Source organism: Gymnodraco acuticeps, unplaced genomic scaffold (genome assembly GCF_902827175.1).
Source record: "Gymnodraco acuticeps unplaced genomic scaffold, fGymAcu1.1, whole genome shotgun sequence".
Lineage (NCBI taxonomy): Eukaryota > Metazoa > Chordata > Actinopteri > Perciformes > Bathydraconidae > Gymnodraco > Gymnodraco acuticeps.
Genome location: NW_022990947.1, coordinates 295,420 through 314,345, shown reverse-complemented (window position 1 = coordinate 314,345; position 18,926 = coordinate 295,420). Strand labels below are relative to the sequence as shown.

The following is an 18,926-nucleotide window of genomic DNA, read 5'->3' as shown; positions in this document are numbered from 1 at the left end:
ATAAATGGTGAATGTCTTCACATCATCCTATTATGTGCGAACCTACCTGGCAATAAACCTGTTTCTGATTCCGGGCTTTTTGCCATTTGGAAATAATGAGTAATTGACAATCAAAACAGCCTGAGGACTTGGATCTTAACCTGATGGATAGCTTCATGTTGTGGCCTGTGAGTGAAGTAGTTAACCTGTGGATGACTGTTCGCCTTGAATTTATTTTGTCATGTCATCAACATATATTTCACCTGACTTTTACATTGCAACATTTCTATATTGCATCATTTAGTAGAAGAAGGATGCACAAAAGGGACTTACATCAATCAATCAATCAATCAATCAATGTTTATTTATATAGCCCAATATCACAAATGTTACATTTGTCTCAGTGGACTTTACAGTTTGTACAAAATATCAGTATGACAATATGACACCCTCTGTCCTTAGACCCTCACATCGTACAAGGAAAAACTTCCAAAAAAAACCCCACAGTTTAAAGGGAAAAATGGGAGAAACCTCAGGGAGAGCAACAGAGGAGGGATCCCTCTCCCAGGACGGACAGACGTGCAATAGATGCCGTGTGTAAATTGAAAAGATAATACATTTGCAACATAGGTAGTCCAAATGTTTGGAAATGCATGTGTGTATAATAGGAAAATGAATCCACGAGGATATCCATCCAGGACCTATGATCCAGGACCACAGCCACGACTCAAGATCCAGGGCTCGCGATCCAGGACAGAGGAGCGCAGGATCATCCATGACTCCGGATCCCGGCGTATATAGACACCAAAAATAAAGACATTTGGGGAAGCTGGGTTAATCGGAACATGAGAGTACACAGGTATAGACAGAGAGAAGGAAGAAGTAAGATGTCCCCCGACAAACTAAGCCTATATCAGCAAAACTAGGGGCTGAATCTAATCAGCCCTAACTATAAGCTTTATCAAAAAGGAAGGTCTTAAGCGCACTCTTAAAAACGGATAGGGTGTCTGCCGCCCGAACACAAACTGGAAGCTGATTCCGCAAATGTGGAGCTTGATAAGAAAAGGCTCTGGCTCCCTTTGTACTTTTAGAGACTCTAGGAACAACCAACAACCCTGCATTCTTGGAACGCAATGCCCTAGTAGGACAGTAGGGTATAATGAGTTCTTTGAGGTAAGACGGCGCCTGCCCATTAAGGGCTTTGTAGGCGAGAAGAAGAATTTTAAATTCTATCCTGTGTTCTATAGGGAGCCAGTGTAAGGCAGCCAGAACAGGAGTAATGTGGTCCCTTTTCCTAACTCTGGTTAGTACACGAGCTGCAGCATTTTGAATCAGCTGAAGCGACTTGACTGACTTCTTGGTACACCCTGATAATAAAGAGTTACAATAATCCAGCCTTGAAGTAACAAATGCATGGACTAGTTTCTCTGCATCGTTTTGAGGCAAGATATGCCTGATTTTTGCAATGTTACGTAGATGGAAGTAGGCGGTCCTTGAAATTGATTTTATGTGGGCGTTAAAGGATAAATCCTGATCAAATATAACACCAAGATTCCTTACAGTCTCACTGGAGGCCAAATTAATGCCATCCATAGTTAGTATATCCTTATATACTTACATACACTTGGAATACTACAGATACTGCCTGGGGTTGAATGCCTGGCTATATCCTACAAAGCAGTGACGTGCGGTGAGGTTCATGGCTGGTGAGGCACTGACTCTTTCAGAGTCAGATTTACAAATATTATATTTTGACCTTAATCGAAATATTCGGTTATTTTCAAAAGCTTTTTTAGTCTGATGCTTCAATTCATTTTAAACAGACCGTTCAACAAAAGGATAGGCCTATCCACAATTTAAATATTGGATTGTTCTTTCTTCGTAAGAATCCATTTGCATTACAATTGTGGTCTTACCTTGACTTGAAGATGAAGTCCATGCTATCCTTCTGGCAGTGACGTGTGGTGAGGTTCATGGCTGGTGAGGCACTGACTCTTTCAGAGTCAGATTTACAAATATTATATTCTGACCTTAATCGAGATATTCTGTTATTTTCAAAAGCTTTTTTGGTCTGATGTTTCGATTCATTTTAAACAGACCGTTCAACAAAAGGATACCCACAATCAAAATATTGGATTGTTCTTTCTTAGTAAGAACCAATTTTCATTACCAATGTGGTCTTACCTTGACTTGAAGATGAAGTCCATGCTATCCTTCTGGACAACAATCTCTATTATTTTTTGGAAAAGTCCTCCTTATCTTCCTCTAGTTTCAAAAGTCTAGTTTGTTGTTCGCGTCTGGTCTACCGTCTCTGCGTAGAATAACAGTAGCAACAAGGACCTGTGGGCTCACGTGCGCCCCCTTCAGTGCGGCAGAGGTTATGGCTGCCTCCCCTGGTGCTTTTTTCATTGCCGTTGTACGGCGAGCCTAAATATCATACGTGAAATAAGTTATTTAGAGACTATGGATGGCGAGGATAAATGTAATAAAGGGATCTACAAACATTACATTGGTGACCTACAGTGAGATGGTAACAGGCATGCGCTTAGTGCCCGCTTTCCAGACAGTTTCTGTGAGGTGACGCATTTTGAGGTGAGGCAGAGCTCATCTGTGCCTACCTTACCACACAACGGCCCGTCCACACAGCGGCGTGCGTTGAAGCTTCCAACGCTTCTGCCCATTCACTTTGAATGGGGTGACGTCACTTTTAGCCGAACTGCATTTTGGGAAGCGACGTGGAGCGTTGCTGGCGTCAAAAGTTGAGCAATGTTCAACTTTTGACGCCTCGACGGAGGCGTCAGCCAATGAAATCCCGTTTATGCAAATCTGCCAGTACAAGCACTAGCCAATCAAACCGTGTGTATGCTGGGAGAGACTACGCAGGTCATTTCCTCATATTAAAAAAAATGGAGGGAAAATTCATTATAGCGGTAGTGAATCACCCGGTGCTGTATGATCAGTCTCTGTTGATCTACCGGGATACAAACCGGAGGAGCGAGGCATCTGGTAGGTTTTCGCCTGTTTGGGGATTTTATATCCAGTTTACTTCGTTTTAACATTGCTATTGCTTTGTATGTCGGGGGCAGGAGATTCATGTGATTGGTTGTTGGTCGCGTTGCTCGCAAAAAATCCCCAAGCTTCAGACACGGCCACCTCCAAGCGTCAACGCACGCTGCTATGTGGACGCTCCGCTGGCTTGAGCGCGCTCACAAAATAAGTGCCCGCGCTAAATTAGTGCCCGCGCTCCAGCAAGTGTTCGGCCCCTACACACGGCGGCGTGCGTTACCGCTTGGCGGTGGGCGTGTCTGAAGCTTGGGGATTTTTTACGAACAACGCGACCAACAACCAATCACATGAATGTCCCGCCCCGGACATACAAAGCAAAGCATTCATGCTACATCCATGCTGGCTAAATATACTGTCTATGCTTGCTAGCTGTCCATTCAAACGAAGTACACTGGATATAAACTCCCCAAAAAGGCGAAAACCTACCAGTGTCACTCACTGTCTCTGCCACCTCCCCCCATGCCTGGCTCCTCCGGTTTGTATCCATGTATGTAAAGAGGGACTGGTCATATAGTACCGCCACGATCTTTTTCTCCTCCATTTTTTACATATGGGAAATAACTGCGGTCTGGCTCTCCCAACATACACGCGGTTTGATTGGCTAGCGCTTGTAATGTCAGATTTGCATACGCGGGATTTGATTGGCTGACGCCTCCGTCGAGGCGGCAAAAGTAGAACATTGCTCTACTTTTGCAGCGAGCACCGCGAGAGAAGCTACGCTTTGCTCCCACAATGCAGTTCGGCGAATCGTGACGTCACCCCATTCAAAGTGAATGGGCAGAAGCGTTGAAGCGGCAACGCACGCCGCCGTGTGTAGGCTCCACTGTGGGCTTACGTGAGGCCGAGCTCGTCCATGCCTCACTTCTCATCGCTACCATGTAGTTGTAGCGGAGCTCGGCAAATTTGCTGATTTTGACTATAAAAAGCGATTGGAATCATACAGAAATCACATTTACAACACAGATCAGTGGAGACATTTTATTATTATTACTATTTAGTTTTTCTTTAGTTGTTTTTCCGTTACATTGTAGTATGGCCAGTCTATGAGTATGACAGGTGAGGCTCTGCCTCCCCTGACTGCACATCGCTGCCTTCTGGACAACAATCTCTATTACTTTTTTGTAAAAAAAAAAGTCCTCCTTATTTTCCTGTGTAGAATAACAGTAGCAACAAGAACCTGTGGGCTCACCTGCGCCCCCTTCAGTGCGGCAGAGGTTGTGGCTGCCTCCCCTGGTGCTTTTTTCATTGCCGTTGTATGATGAGACCAGCGGGCCTAAATATCATATATACGTGAAATAAGTTATTTAGAGACTATGGATGGCGAGGATAAATGTAATAAAGGGATCTACAAACATTACATTGGTGACATACAGTGAGATGGTGCAGGCATGCGCTTAGGGCCCGCTTTCCAGCCAGTTTCTGTGAGGTAACGCATTCTGAGGTGAGGCAGAGCTCATCTGTGCCTCACCTCACCCCACAGTAACTGGCTGGAGCGCGCTCACAAAATAAGTGTCCTCGCTACATTAATGCCCGCGCTCCAGCCAGTTACTGTGGGCTTACGAGCATGGATGTATAATAAGAACGGCTTACGTGAGGCAGAGCTCGTCCCTGCCTCACTTCTCATCGCTACCCGTAGTTGTAGCGGAGCTCGGCACATTTGCTGATTTTGACTATAAAAAGCGATTGGAATCATACATAAATCACACTTACAACACAGATCAGTGGAGACATTTTATTATTATTACTATTTAGTTTTTCTTTAGTTGTTTTCCCGTTACATTGATTGGAGTATGACAGGTGAGGCTCTGCCTCCCCTGACTGCACGTCGCTGCTACAAAGTGCTTCAAATTGAGTGCCTGCGTAAACGTTTTTTATTTGAGTTCCTTGCATGTTAAACAATGCAGAATATGAAAAGCAGCATCAGCAATTCAAGGCTGCCCCCTTCCATTCAGTCTCAGACAATTAATGGTTGGACGGCTTTGAATTGAATGTACTATGCACCAACACAACTTTGATGATTTTCTATAAAGTAATCTATAAATCTATTAAATCTGAGCACGAGTAAAATGTGTTTCTCTTTCTTTAAATGAACAGTGCAGGATGTGATCTTTCAAACCTTAATAAAGGATGAAAGGTCAAAACTAAAACTAAACAGTTGTACAGCAGAGAGTTGTATTTAATTAAGACAGTCACAGAATAAAAGAGCTATCCCATAAATTACAAAGTTAAGTACATCAATAATGTAGGCTACTTGGTGACAGTGACAGCAAATGTGATTAGGTGATTTCCCCCCTTGGTCCGAGTTTTTTTGAGAAAAATCCCTCACTTTGGAATGAGACCAAATAAATCTAATAAATGAGAAGCTGTCCACAGTGTTTTAAAGCCCTCTCTGTAGCAGCTTGTCTGTGGGATTAGTTATGACAGACGGGGGAGTAGGGTCTAGGTTTTGATCATCAGAGGGCAAAACGGAACAAGGAAAGTTCAATTTACACTCAGAAAGATCTGGAGTTACCAAAGATAAGCTATAGTATTCATAGACTCCACAGATATAGATTGTCCATCTGTGGTTTCTGAGTGTTCTCATGTGTCTTCTAGTGTGCGATGTGAGAACATTAGATGAGTGAACCTATTATCAAAACAAATCAACTTCAGTGCTAACATAATATTCATGCAAGTGCCTCCTGAAGTATAAGTAATTGACAATTGGAGGGAGGACCTGACAGACAAAAACCATCACTTTTTCATTTTCTTAAATTTTGGTTTTTGGTTTTATGTCCTATAAATACTATGTGGCATTGTTGGAGGAGCTCGGGATTTAAAATGTTCATTGCCATATCTACACTGTAGCTACTTTACACATGACAATAAAGACACTGAATCTTGAATTGAAAACAATTGTCGCCCTCTCTCCAATTGATGCTTTCTTAATATAGCCAAAAACCTTACGTACATCATTTGACCATGTCTTGTTTGTTTTTTTAAATAAATGATCACAACTAGACCTGGAAGCAAAAATACAATTATAACATATAAGAAAAAGTATTTATTAAATCACATTTGACAATAATTTTTGTATGCAATTGTATTACGATACAAAGTATAAATGACAAAGATTTAATTCACATTATTCTACAAACCAAAAAAAATACTCCATTAAAAGTAAAACCCCTTTTTTGTAACCTTTACATTAAGTAAAAGCACAGAATCATTAGCAATGAAACATACCTCAAATATTGAAAGTTAACAGAAGACAGTCCATTTTTAGGTGATTTTAAAACACTTCACATACGGTGTGGTTTAAGAATCAGATTGTATGTCAAATCATATTCTGAAAAAGAATATCTATTAAATACATGTATTTGATTCTAGAATAGTTTGAAATGTATATAGTAAATGTAAGTACAAGTACCTCTAAATGATCATCATCAATAAAGAAAGAGACAACTGTAAGGGCTTATGTATCACACCAAATGTAGAAAACACAACACAGACAATTAGATTTCTCATGCTGTCTGTCTGCTCCGCTTCACCCTGGCCTGCAGCGCCATCAGGGCTCTCTTCAGTTTGGGATGAGCACATATGGGCTTCCTTAAACCCTTTATATGCAGACTGTCGATCCGCAAGAGAAACATGTTTCAGGGTTAGATAGTAGCACAAAGAATCAATTTGATAACTGTAATAATATGGCCTATTGTTGATGTTCACCACTTACATCAGTGCAGGGATGTCACAGGCACCTCTGCTCTGTTGCACATTCCATCTCTGAACCCTCACCAGCACTTGGAGGGGAATGTCCATCTTTACTGAGAAGCAACATTTTGGAATGCCAGCTGCAATGTGGGATTAAGATCCATAAAAAGGATGTTTAAACAACAATAATGATTAACAAATGTGTTTAATTGTGTCTCTGCTATCACTGCCATTCTGTCAAGTTATATCTTTAGGTACAAAATCACTTTAAATGTGCGGGTGTTAGCCAAAAAGGCACATTATTAACTGTTGTCCCTGGGCCTCGAGTTGCATTTGGCAAATAAGCAAGAGATAAAACACAATTTTTAAAAAAAAGTTTTAGATTGAAAAACAAAGAAGATTATTTAATCAATAAACAGCTGCATCAACAACATAGTTATTTAGACACTCTGCCTTTACAACATCAACTTATCATTTTCATATTCTTCTACAATATGAAGTGAAAGTGAAAGACCAATCGATTCCTGTATATTCTGCCCAAAAATATAAACATCTCTGAGCATGTATATAACTTACCTTAAAAAAAACGGATTCTATTAAAGCGTTGTCTTGCTTTTAACATAAATTGTCATAATAATGGGGTCCTTACCTTCAGTGGAGCTGATGGCTAGAGCGCACAGACAGACAATCGCAAACCCAACTTTCAGATCCATGATGACAGAGCAACTGAGGGGGGAAATCTGTCATTCCTTTAAATACTTGTGCTGAACACACCCACACCCACACACACACACACACACACACACACACACACCCACACACACACACACACACACACACACACACACACACACACACACACACACACACACACACACACACACACACACACACACACACGCACACACACACACACACACACACACACACACACACACACACACACACACACACACACACACACACACACACACACACTTTTTGAAAACCAATGTTACTTTCGTTTTGAAAATGACTCTTTGTTTAAACTGCCTGTGTAGCAGAGTTCGTGGTACAGGTATGTTCCACTCAGACAGGCTCTGACAGGTTTAATTACCACACTTTTTATAGGATTTTCTTTGATTGACAGATACTGAATTAAGGCTTAGCTAGTGCCACACCCAAAGTCAGGAAAGCTGGGTTATAGTTTAAACAACTGAGATCAATGGGAATTTAACTGAGATCAAATGTCAACCACAGAGTCGAAAGAAACAAAAGGTATATATTTAACGGTGTATCTGAAGACTTAAGATAAATTAGTATATGTGATGAGTGCAAGGCTTTGTAATAATGTTCTGATGTTGAACAAATAATTATCTTATTAACCCTTTGGGCAACATTTTCGATAAATGATCATGGAAACTATCCTTCAAGCAGAAGACATCATTTGAAAAGCCCCTGAGCAAACACAGGCACTGCTTAAGTATCAATGAGCAAGACTCTTTCTCTCTAGATGGGCCTGACCTTTGACTTTTGTGCAAAGAGAAGGGCTCATAAATAAGTTACTAAAGATGGCAAAAAACATTTGGCTTTGTCACATGTTGTGCAATTTACCTGAGCGTGCAAACCAGACAATATAATTATTTTGGGGGGGGGGGGGGGCAAACTGTTCCCAAGGGGAATTCTTCTGGTAGCAACAATGACTGACAGTTAGCAGATTAACTACTTGTGTGTTTGGGAAAGTTGTCAAAACCAACAAATAAATGCAGTGTTGTATGATTTTTGGTTTGCATTTCAGTTTAGAGCATGCGACAATAAATACCTCATCCCATACTAAGCCTACTTAATTTTCCCCCTCCTTTTTGAGCCAGTTTGACACAAATTAGGTTTTGTTTCTGACATGTTCTTTTTCTTCTTATGGAAATGAAATCTGGAAGATTAGTTTTTTTTGTGGGGAAAAAGCCACTGTGGTCTTTGTTGACTTAATTGGCTGCATCTAATCCGCTTCTGCTCTGTACTAATTACAAATAATTAGGTCATATTAACTGTTAATCAAAATCAAGTCGCACATAACTTCACCATTACACAGCCAATGAGCACGGTTTCATTCTGAGTCTTTGTTAAGTCAACTTAGTCAACTAAGTTTGACGATTCCATGGAATTGTTTGGCTGTAATCATTTATATTTAGCACTGATGCAACATTGGCTGTTATCAAAGCTTTTAACACTGAACAATTAATCAGGCAGATATAAGACACGTTTATAGTTCCCGACACATAGGTCTTATTTCAGAACAGTTACCGTAAATGTCAGAATGTGGGAGGTCCAACTGAAACTGGCAACACATACATTCTGGCAAAAACAACTTTTAATCATCCTGCACAAAGGAATATGAAGCAACACTGTCTAACAACAAAGAGATGTGTGTGCTTGAAGAAGATAATGAAATGCAGCTGATTGACACGGTTAATTCATCGTATCAGTGCAACATGTGACGGACAATTAGATAAATAATTGTTACTAGCCGACTTTTAAATCTGCCGTGAAATACACTAAGTCCAGCTTATTTCCTCTTTACCCTCAGATCAATATCAACGTTTTCATTTTACATTTTAGTTTGCAGTAGTTAGGCACACCTACAATTATTGTGTCCTCTGGGGGGGAGAAAGGATGACTGTTATAACTGTCCAGCCTTTTGAACTTACGAACTATAACGCTGGACAGGTTCAAAGAATTGATACTGATTTACGACAGAAAGTATTATGGGTGATTTCTTAGCTTTCTATTTCAGGTAGTTATTAATTCCTTTCAGACACCCACATTCACAGCCACACACACACAGACTATAAACACTATTAGTCATCATCTTTAAAGGTGTAATTATGTTGAGCTTGTGAATAACGACAACAGACAGCTGAAGATTTTTGGCAGTGATATATTCTGTATTGTCTCTCTTATTTTCAATTTACAATAATATTTCTACCACACAATAAGTAACTGCTTAAGTTGTTTTACATGGATGTCTTAAATGTCAGATCTCTAACTTATATACAGGGTTTTTCTGCTGTAATTCACTTATTTAAAATGGAGCTCTGAGGTGTGTTACATCCTCTTATATAGAATACAATTTGTTTACAGTATGTGCATCAGTATATACATTTCTAAGGTTGGAACAAACAATGCAATATCATGATTCCTCTTCCACAGGATCTGGATGAAAACTGACTGATTACTAAAGTTACAGGTAGTTCTTCTATGGCCCTCTCTACAGATACAGGACAGCAGAAGGGGTTAAGAGAGAACAAAGTTTGACTTGGCATTTTATTGGTTCATGGTTTACATCTCAAGGCTTGTAGTGGAACAGTGATGATCTTCATTGTGTTTCCCTTCATGGCCCGGAGTGTCAGTACTCAGGCTGTCCTCTGGCAGCCACATGCAGCAGGCGCAGCAGAAGTTCTGCAGGTGAGCTAAATGAAGAGCCGTGGGCCGGATCTGGGGCCTCGGTGTCCCCCAGGCAGTCAGGGTCCACCGCACAGCTCTCTGAGAGGAAGGAGAGGACGTTTTTCAAGCTGTTTCTATAGGCCAATTCATCCCGACTTATTAACTTGTCTGAACATGAGGAATAATAAATCAGACTGTACCTGAGTCACAGCAGAGTCCTGAAGCAGCGCAGCGTCCTCCCTCAGATCCACAGAGTCTCCCTCCCGCCTGGCAGGGGGTCAGCAGGTAGTTCTCCTCCACACAGTGAGCTGTCTCCGGGGACCCCAGCAGGCAACCCAGGCCCTCCCCGCAGCAGATGCTGGGGCCGAAGCAGCGGCCCCTGTCTCCGGGGCCACAAGACATGCACTGGAGGAGAATTGGGAAGATTTAAGCATTCATAATAAAGCGTTATACATCCAGTCAATTCGTTTGGAAACATTGTAACACTTATTAAGCATTGCACTCTATTTTGAGTTAATTAAAAACACTTGTAAAGGGCATGCTTAAAAGCTGGGAAACTGTTGCATGATTCTGTTGCACATTAATCTCAAAACAGTATGCTTGTTTTTATTATTAATGTTTGGATATAAACTTGCCTGTATATATCAGAAAATGCAGAACTAAAATAATATAAAAACACTTGAAATGCATCATGATGGGTGTTGTTTCTACTATAAGTTATTATGCACACAATTATCATTATAACAAATAATAAATGTGTTCATCTAATAGTTAGCTCCTGAAATTGGACATTTTTGCTATATTTAACAATGTTTTACGTTGTTATTCCTGCCTGATTTTGTCAATTTTATTAAGTAAAATGGCTTGGTTTTTCTCTAAATCAATATCAACTGATCTCATCAAATGATTGCAAATTGAACTATTTCATATTTAAAATTATCCTAATGTTATATATTTTACTTCCCCTTACTTAGGGGACATTTCAAACCAAAAAAGCATCCAAAGCATTAAAAAGAAATCTGATAAAGTCACAGATGACAGGATAAGTGTCCTCACCTGTCTGTTGCCAGACTCCGCCAGAGCACGCTTCCCTCCTCGGGGGCAGTTCTGGATGTAGCAGGCGGAGGAGAGGGCGAGCAGTGCCAGGACGCACATGGGGAACAAGGAGTGAGGCATCGCTGCTGGTTAATGGAAGAGCCGCGCACCGGTCTGAGCTCCGTCTGGAGATGTGTGGCTGATACCCCGGTACATGGCTCACTTTATAAGCGGATGGACATGAACTGACAAAGCGATTGACACTGACGTCATTGTCGTGCTGTACACCTCTCCGCATGCACGCGCACCCGAAGGCCACCTGGCTGCGTGCGTGTGCGCAAGAGGTCGCAGCAGATATGGCTCTGAATCAGATTAGTGGCATCAAACAAATCTACAAGAGAGAACAACGCTGACAACACAAGATGCCTTTTCTGTATTCAAGACTGCGCCACACTTACTTGGAACATCTTTCTGAATAATTTCAGCCTACGCGGATGGCACACACTGAAAATGGCAGAACATGAACGTCTAATTAGACTTGTGGACAACTAATTGGATGTATTGCAATAAGCGCAATGATTTGTTACATTTCATGGTGATCATGCACAATTTATCTTAACCACCGTTCATCAGTAAATACATATTTTTCCTCTTGTTACATGGAGGGTATGGTTCTTTCATCATGACAACCTCGAGGTCACACAGATTATCCTGCTGCTGTCATTTCAAACAATTAATGAGCACAACAAGATTAGCATTTCAAATGGACGTAAGTATCTGAAGTTCATTATTCCGTTCAGTTTCTTGTTGCATGCTTTGGATTCTTACTCCCCGATTAGCTGTTGTGATGCAGAATGCTAAGTGGAAAACCTGAGCATCAGATTGAGGGTGTTTACTTTTGTTTTATTACATTTCTCACATGGAGAACAACAAGCTCATCAGTTCATTGGACAAGTAAAAGCAGTAGTTAATACCACTCTACATCTCTTTTAGAGTGCCGATACTTGTATCTGATGTGTTGAAGATTATGTTTTCTGTTCACATGCAGAACAACTGATTCAGCCTTTACTCTAACTGAGCGGATACAGGATCATGACCTTGGTTAAGCTTAATGTTGTCAGGGTAACCAACACATACATATTGCCACTTGTGGATGCAAAGCCCAATAAATGCTGTTTTTCCTGACTCTGTCCATTTAACCCTTTTGTGAATGCAAGACAAACTCATAAGAGGTAATTAGGTGTGTTAAGAGGAAGGAAAATTAATACGTGGGCAAGGACACTGGAGTACATGTAGCTTCTCATAACATTGCACCTTAAAGGAAAAACTGTGATAAAACTAGAACCATAATCTTATTGGAGATAATGGAGACATTTTAAGTATAATGAAGATATATATTTTAACAGAACCAACACAAAGAAGTCATTTACATTTTCTGCCTTTATTTCTGTTAAGACAAGAACAATATACCAGAGTTAAGGGAATGTAAAATGGTGAATAGAGTGAAGGAAAGAGGGGAAAGATGAGCATGACATGTGTGATTCTTCATAATGGCCAAACGGCCTTGGGTAGATATGAATTCACGTTCATTCTTCTGGCCTCTTGTTCGAAATACTTGTGTCCCAGAACCTTTTCTTTTTGCATTCTCAACACATCTACACGTCCAGGTTTTGTACAAGGTCTGCAGAACCAAGGCTGCAACGACGGGGGGGCGGATGAGAGAGGAGAACAAGTTTCTTTAAGCATTCTTTTGCTGCAGATTTTTGTAAAGGTCATTGCTTTCAGTGATGTTCTTTCTAAGCTGTGGACATAAATACAAAGTTGAATTTGTGACGTGGCGGGTTCAAGAAATGTCAAAAGAATATTATAAACAGATTTGAAAAACTCAGGCGTGAATCAAAATCATAATGTAGAAATATTACGTATGTATACAAAAAATGAGATTAGTATCAAAATGACAGTTACACACATCTGAGAAAATATGCTGTATATCAAAGAGGGGGATGAAGGTGGCGTCAAAAAAGTGAAATATCCAGGATCTGTAGCTCTCAGCTGTGAATGCTGTTTTTTCCACCTTACGTTTAACATGTCTGAAACATTAAACACTTAATCTCAGGTATAATGCTGGTTTCACCTTCAGAACATCCTCTTCATTGTGTTGATTTGCCTTTACACATCATATGTTAGTGATGAACGCGTATGACCTCACTGCGCGGGGTAGTGCTTTGGCAGGCTGAACACAAGATGTGATTGGCAGGTGATATGGTGACAGAGCTTGGCGGTTGTGGTTCCCTCCGCAGGCAGGAGTGGCAGAGCAAGTGGCCGCAGGTAAGACGGTAGATGGAGGATGTAGATTTGGAGTAGCCAGAGACCGAACAGGAACACGCAGAGCACGTCTTCTCACCTGGCAAGCAAAGGAAAACAAGCAACCATTCAATGGATTTATATTGTTTAACATCAGAGATCAGGAACATTTAAAAACAACAACATTTCAAGAATTATTTTGTAACGTGTTGGGTTGCCATCCTTTCTCTTTTAAAACTAGTGTCATGTACACCAGAATGTCTTTCATCACTAACGTATTTTGCACTTGTGTTTGTGAAAATGAAAAGAAAATCCAGTTCAGAAAAAAGACAAATGTGTCTTGGCACCAATGTAGAATTTGTTAGTCAAAAATAATTTGCGACATAAAGGGATCTTTTTGATGCCTGACAAACCCTCTACTTGATTTTGTCCGCTTTAAAAAGGCAGCATCAATGGGCTATGAGAGAGACTTTCTGCTGACCATGCGAGTGTGATAAGACCAAAAACAGCTCTGCATTAACAGGATGCAACGGTGGGCATGTTGCTTCAGATACAAATTAGATAAGAAATACAATCAAGGATTGAAATGGAGATTTGTCAGCATGTGTGTATAAATGCTTTTGTAAAACTGAGAAAATCAATAAAGATATTTACAACAACAAAAAAAATACAATCAAGGAAGTCCAGTTTGTAGAACAATGAGTCTAAGGTTAATGAAAAACACTGCACCGTATTGTTGTTATGGCAAAAGTTGAGCTTATTTTTGTGAAGGAACCCTGTTGTCAACGCACTTTACAGTGGGTACAATCTGTTGACACTAAACATATTTTAGTTTGAGTGTTTCAAAGTACACTTCTCTTAATCCTACCTTGTGGGATGCTCGAGGGGCCGGCAGCCTGACACTGCTGTGATGTGTTCACTGGTTCAGAATCAGGTGTAACCCGTTTCTGCTGAGTCAGGTTTGAGGTGAAGGAGGGTCTGCCCTGCAGGGCGGAGAAGAGGGCCTCATCCAGGCTGGCTGACAAACGCTGCTCATGAGAGCTGGAAACTGATGAAGACGGAGTAAACACCAACAAGTCAGCAGGAGAAACACAGTAGTGAAATATGTTGTTTTTCTTTTTTTTTTGTATAACAAAAACACATTTTACCAGAAGCGACATCATGTCTTGGTCTTTTTGTCTGCTGTAGTAGTTGCCTGTCGGCTGGCAAACCTTCTGTGGATTCTTCGGAAACTCCACCTAGATTTCGTTTGCTACTTCTTTCCGATTTCCTCTCCGTGTTAAGAGGCTGGGTGTCAAATTTGTGATTCCCATTATCTGATGAACGACTTAATCCAGTGTCTTCTACTTGAGTAGTCCTGTTTGTGTTGCTGGTGCAAGCATTATCGTGAAAAGCAGTGTTGTTTGTCAAGCTGTCACTGAGACTTTGAGAGTCCTGGGACTGTCCTTCTACCTTGGAGTCTAAAAGTCTCGAGGCCTGTGGATGCTCTCCCTCCCCTTGTCTCCCCAACATCCCCTCCCTCCTTATCATACTGTTTTGCAGGAGGAAGTGGTCAATGCGGCTTTTCAGTTGGGGGTTAGGAAGAGGCTGGGAGGTGGAAGTGAACGGGACGCCAGTGAAGGGGTCGTTTGGGGGTCGACCCCAGGTGGCTTCCCTCTTCTGGTGCTCCTCCAGCGTGCTGTGGTCCACAGACACGCCACTGGGCAGCAGCATGGGCAGCATCATGACCTCCTGGGTTATCCGGTCATGGAACTCTTCTGGGATGGAAAGATGGCTGGAGTCAGACAAAAAGCAGACATCAAATCATTATCCTTTATTATGATTATGAGCTCTATTTCATCTACAACAAGAAGCACATTTTTCACATACCTTGGAGGTGTATCTGCTTGCAGTAGTGGTTTCATCTGGCTGGCAGAAGGGGTAAAGAACGAAGGTCTTGGCAGCTGTCTTTGGCTGTCCTCATGGACTTTTTTAATTCTCGCCACTTCTTCTGCAGGACAGCAGCGAGCAGGTTGCCCCCACACAGCCAAAGTCTTGAGCCCCAGAGCAGATGCTGAACCGCCAAATGGCAAAGTCACGCGGAGTTGTGTCACAGCGCCCAATGAGAGCAGACCCCGACTCCACAGATCCTCTTGGTGACTGTTCGCAGGTTGTGGGGGGAGTGAGGAGAGGAACGGGGGCCGGGGCCTGACATTTGAACGTGTAAAACAGACTTGGGTTTCCTCCCTGAGTTCGCAGCGGCCTATCAGCTTAAACTCTAGTTCAGGATTACTGGATTCAGTGTTTGACTTGAACGCATAGCTTCTTTGTTGAGGCTCATCTGGAGCCTCTCCACACCACTGCTGGGCCTGATGTCTCCACTGGTGTCCATTACTCTGACGAGATGCACTGCCATGCCCCTGCTGTTTATCTCTGCACTGTTTCTGGTCCTTTACCGGCATATGTTTCTGCTGAACCCGTTTGTTGCCTTGGTCCAAATTCTGTGTGGGTGTGGAATCAGAGCTGGTGCTGATCTCCAGTCTCTTGCAGGCTTGTCCTTTGTCCATACCCCAGGGCCAAAGCTCCACATCCACCCTGGACAGCTCCACTTTGAAACCAAACTTCAGCGTCACCTGAGAGGAACAAAATAAATATGGAAATCAATATTAGAGATTCATTTATTACAAGTGATGCCACTTTTGCAAATATTAAAATGCTAAAAGATATTGTACGGATGCTGTTTTATTAAATAAACTACAGCATTCTGCCATAAGAGTGCTCATGCTTTAGGCTTGTAACTTGAATATAAGTTGATATTTTTAAGACTGAAGGCCATTAGTTGGCAGTAAAACCTTAGACAGTAGCCACTTCTGAGATAGACAATGATCATTTATCATTGTCTCTAACTCTCAGAAATAAATTAAACCTCTACTCAAGTAAGACAATCTTACCTGTACAGGTGGTCGTAGGAAGTACTCCAGCTTGAAGCCCTGCCTCCGGAGAGCAGGGTCGGCTGACACAAGGTTTGTGACATCATAGCCATCTGCACAGAGCTGCATAAACTTGTTTTACTATAAACTGTTCATTTTAGGCATACTTTTTTTTTACAATTCTGGAAGTTTCAGCGGCCTTCCACATTAGAATCGAGCACAGAAGACATTCAATATAAAACATCACATGGAAGGAGATGTGACAATATAAAAGATGATGGTGGGTAAAAGAACAACTTCCCTGCCGAGTGTGGAAGAAGATGCCGTCATGATCAGATTACAAATAAGAAGAACATAACAAGGTCAGCTGTGATTCACTCTCCCACACATCACTTTGTCCTTCTGCTTCTATTTTCACATCTCTGTCCTCCACCTTTATCCTTTGCAGAGTCGTGTCTATCTATGTTAATTCTTGCTGTAAACTATTGAGACCTATTTTTGTTTTGTTAAGAAAATAGGCCAAAGCAAAATCTCACTATAATAAAACACTAGACAAGTGTAGAAATCAGTTTTCATTTTATTTTATTCTGTACTAGGTAATTGTTGTTAAGACTACTTGAATGTCAACTGGAAGTAGCAGCACATTTCTACCAGAAAACAAAAACAAAACAGGGAGGTATCGTATATTGGGGCAGTACCAATTGTCTTTCCTTTTTTTAGATGTGAAGCTTAAATTATGGTTTTGGAATAAGGCTTCCAGTGTCTGACGTCATTTTATGATTTCATCACTCTAAAAAAAATCCTTAAACTAATCCACAATTTGAATAAAGCCATTCATAGGATTAAAAGAGTTAGACTTTTTGAATTGTGTTGAATGCAACTCGTCAGTGTGTCTCTCTCTCCCTTTATGTGCAGCAAGCACAAGAAGGGACTGTTTTTGAAGGTAGTCAAAAATGTTGTTTTTGAAAGGGTAAATGCCAACAAATATGTATTGAAGCAAAACATTGTGTAAAAAACATACAGTAAATCTACCTTATTGCGTTTTTCTTTTTACATTTTTACTTCACAAGACTCAGGAGTCATTGGAAATGTTCAGATCACAAGAGTCTGTAATGTGATGTGAATAGTAGCCTTGTTTTTATCTGCAACTTCGCAAAAATACCAATTTGGAATGTTGATTTAAAAATCTGATGTCAAAGTTATGATGAGGCTTCAAAGCTTTGGGTTTTTCTGAAAGGCCCTATATTTAATGCAATTAATAAAACTGAAAGAAGTTAAAGTTACATGATGTACATAAAATGGTTGTACCTTGTTGCAATGAACTGTTGCATAAAAGTGTGGCAGACAGAGATTCACAACCATATTGTCCAACCTGTGAAGACACAAACTGATTAAGAGGCATACATGTTCCCTTGGGTCACAAACAGTATAGTCAATGTATAGGTCAAGGCAAAATGAGGCATTCATATAAGAGCTTTCTTAACACTCATTCACATTGGTTCACAACTCTGCCCTGGGTTATTTGAAGATAATCACTTTGTGTGTGTTTACACCTATTAGCTCACAAGACCTTTGACCTCATCAAAAAACGACCTTCAAGAAATGACTCATCTCTCATAAACTATGTTGAACACTGAGTTTAACAAGGTTATCACACACACAGTACGAGTGATTTAAAAAAAAAAAAAGGAGATAGTTACTTAAATAAATGTTTGCCATCTGACCACTAAGTAACAATAGGAATATTTTAAATCTATAATTGTCTACACTAAATGATTAATAATATAAAATAGTAAACATTTAACAAAAGTTAGACCTAAACATAAACACGATTTGGCCACTACATCTTTCCTATTACTCTCTATAATGAATGACAGTCAAAATGTCAATATTTGCAAAGCTGAGAATGTAATGTTATTCCTAACGATATGATATGCAATACAATATCATACAAGACCACCTAAGTGGATAGCCTGAATTACATCAAGCTAACTTCACAAACAAAAATTAGTCATCTGAAGGATAATAGTTCATCAAGCTAACCTTACCACAACACTACACCAAATAAACTGATACCAACGAGACAGATGTAGGTTGTAATTCATTTTTCAGATATATTAGCTGCACTGATGTAAGAGGATCTGGGCCTCAAACGAAAAACCTGTAAAAACATTTACTAACGTGAAGCATCGAGCTAATGTTAGCTTTCACGGTATGTTCACATGCTAACACCACACTTATGGTTAGCTAGCAATATAATGTTCGCCAACATTGTCAATGCTGAGCCAATCAGACAATGATAACACAACCTTAGTAAAATAAACCATACCGAGCTTACGTCGCCTTATTGTTGCTGTGTTGGGTCTTTATTTGGCTCCTTTGGCCAACTTTAAAAGGTAGCTAACATCCAAACATTAGCTAGCTTAGCCAACAGTCCGACACATCTAGGGAAGCCGATGAGGGACATGCCTTTAATTTGTAATTGCAAAATGTCTCGATGGATGCTACAGGTAGGATAATAAG

General features: G+C 40.7%; 3 protein-coding genes across 6 annotated transcripts; all 3 read right to left on the bottom strand.

Annotated features, from left to right (window-relative positions):
• Positions 1–6,070: 6,070 nt before the first annotated feature.
• Positions 6,071–7,500, bottom strand: ccl27a (chemokine (C-C motif) ligand 27a). Its single transcript, XM_034234980.1, has 3 exons — positions 7,385–7,500; positions 6,758–6,875; positions 6,071–6,654 (listed from the first exon to the last, which is right to left on the bottom strand). The coding sequence occupies exons 1-3, from the start codon at positions 7,446–7,448 to the stop codon at positions 6,549–6,551; spliced, it is 288 nt and encodes a 95-aa protein (XP_034090871.1). The 5' UTR covers positions 7,449–7,500; the 3' UTR covers positions 6,071–6,548.
• A 2,147-nt stretch (positions 7,501–9,647) lies between these two features.
• avp (arginine vasopressin) lies at positions 9,648–11,393 on the bottom strand. The gene is made up of 3 exons (XM_034234958.1): positions 11,212–11,393; positions 10,356–10,560; positions 9,648–10,254 (listed from the first exon to the last, which is right to left on the bottom strand). Exons 1-3 carry the CDS (start codon positions 11,329–11,331, stop codon positions 10,118–10,120), a joined length of 462 nt encoding a protein of 153 aa, XP_034090849.1. The 5' UTR covers positions 11,332–11,393; the 3' UTR covers positions 9,648–10,117.
• Positions 11,394–12,612: 1,219 nt separating this feature from the next.
• ubox5 (U-box domain containing 5) lies at positions 12,613–18,877 on the bottom strand. 4 transcript variants are annotated; one of them, XM_034235022.1, is made up of 7 exons: positions 18,733–18,877; positions 17,712–17,775; positions 16,425–16,526; positions 15,364–16,106; positions 14,643–15,268; positions 14,363–14,542; positions 12,613–13,594 (listed from the first exon to the last, which is right to left on the bottom strand). In XM_034235022.1, the coding sequence occupies exons 2-7, from the start codon at positions 17,763–17,765 to the stop codon at positions 13,374–13,376; spliced, it is 1,926 nt and encodes a 641-aa protein (XP_034090913.1). In that variant the 5' UTR covers positions 17,766–17,775; positions 18,733–18,877; the 3' UTR covers positions 12,613–13,373. The 4 variants fall into 4 exon arrangements, with proteins under 4 accessions (XP_034090913.1, XP_034090914.1, XP_034090911.1 ...); XM_034235023.1 differs by having other exon boundaries at positions 18,742–18,866; XM_034235020.1 differs by having other exon boundaries at positions 17,712–18,862.
• Positions 18,878–18,926: the final 49 nt, after the last annotated feature.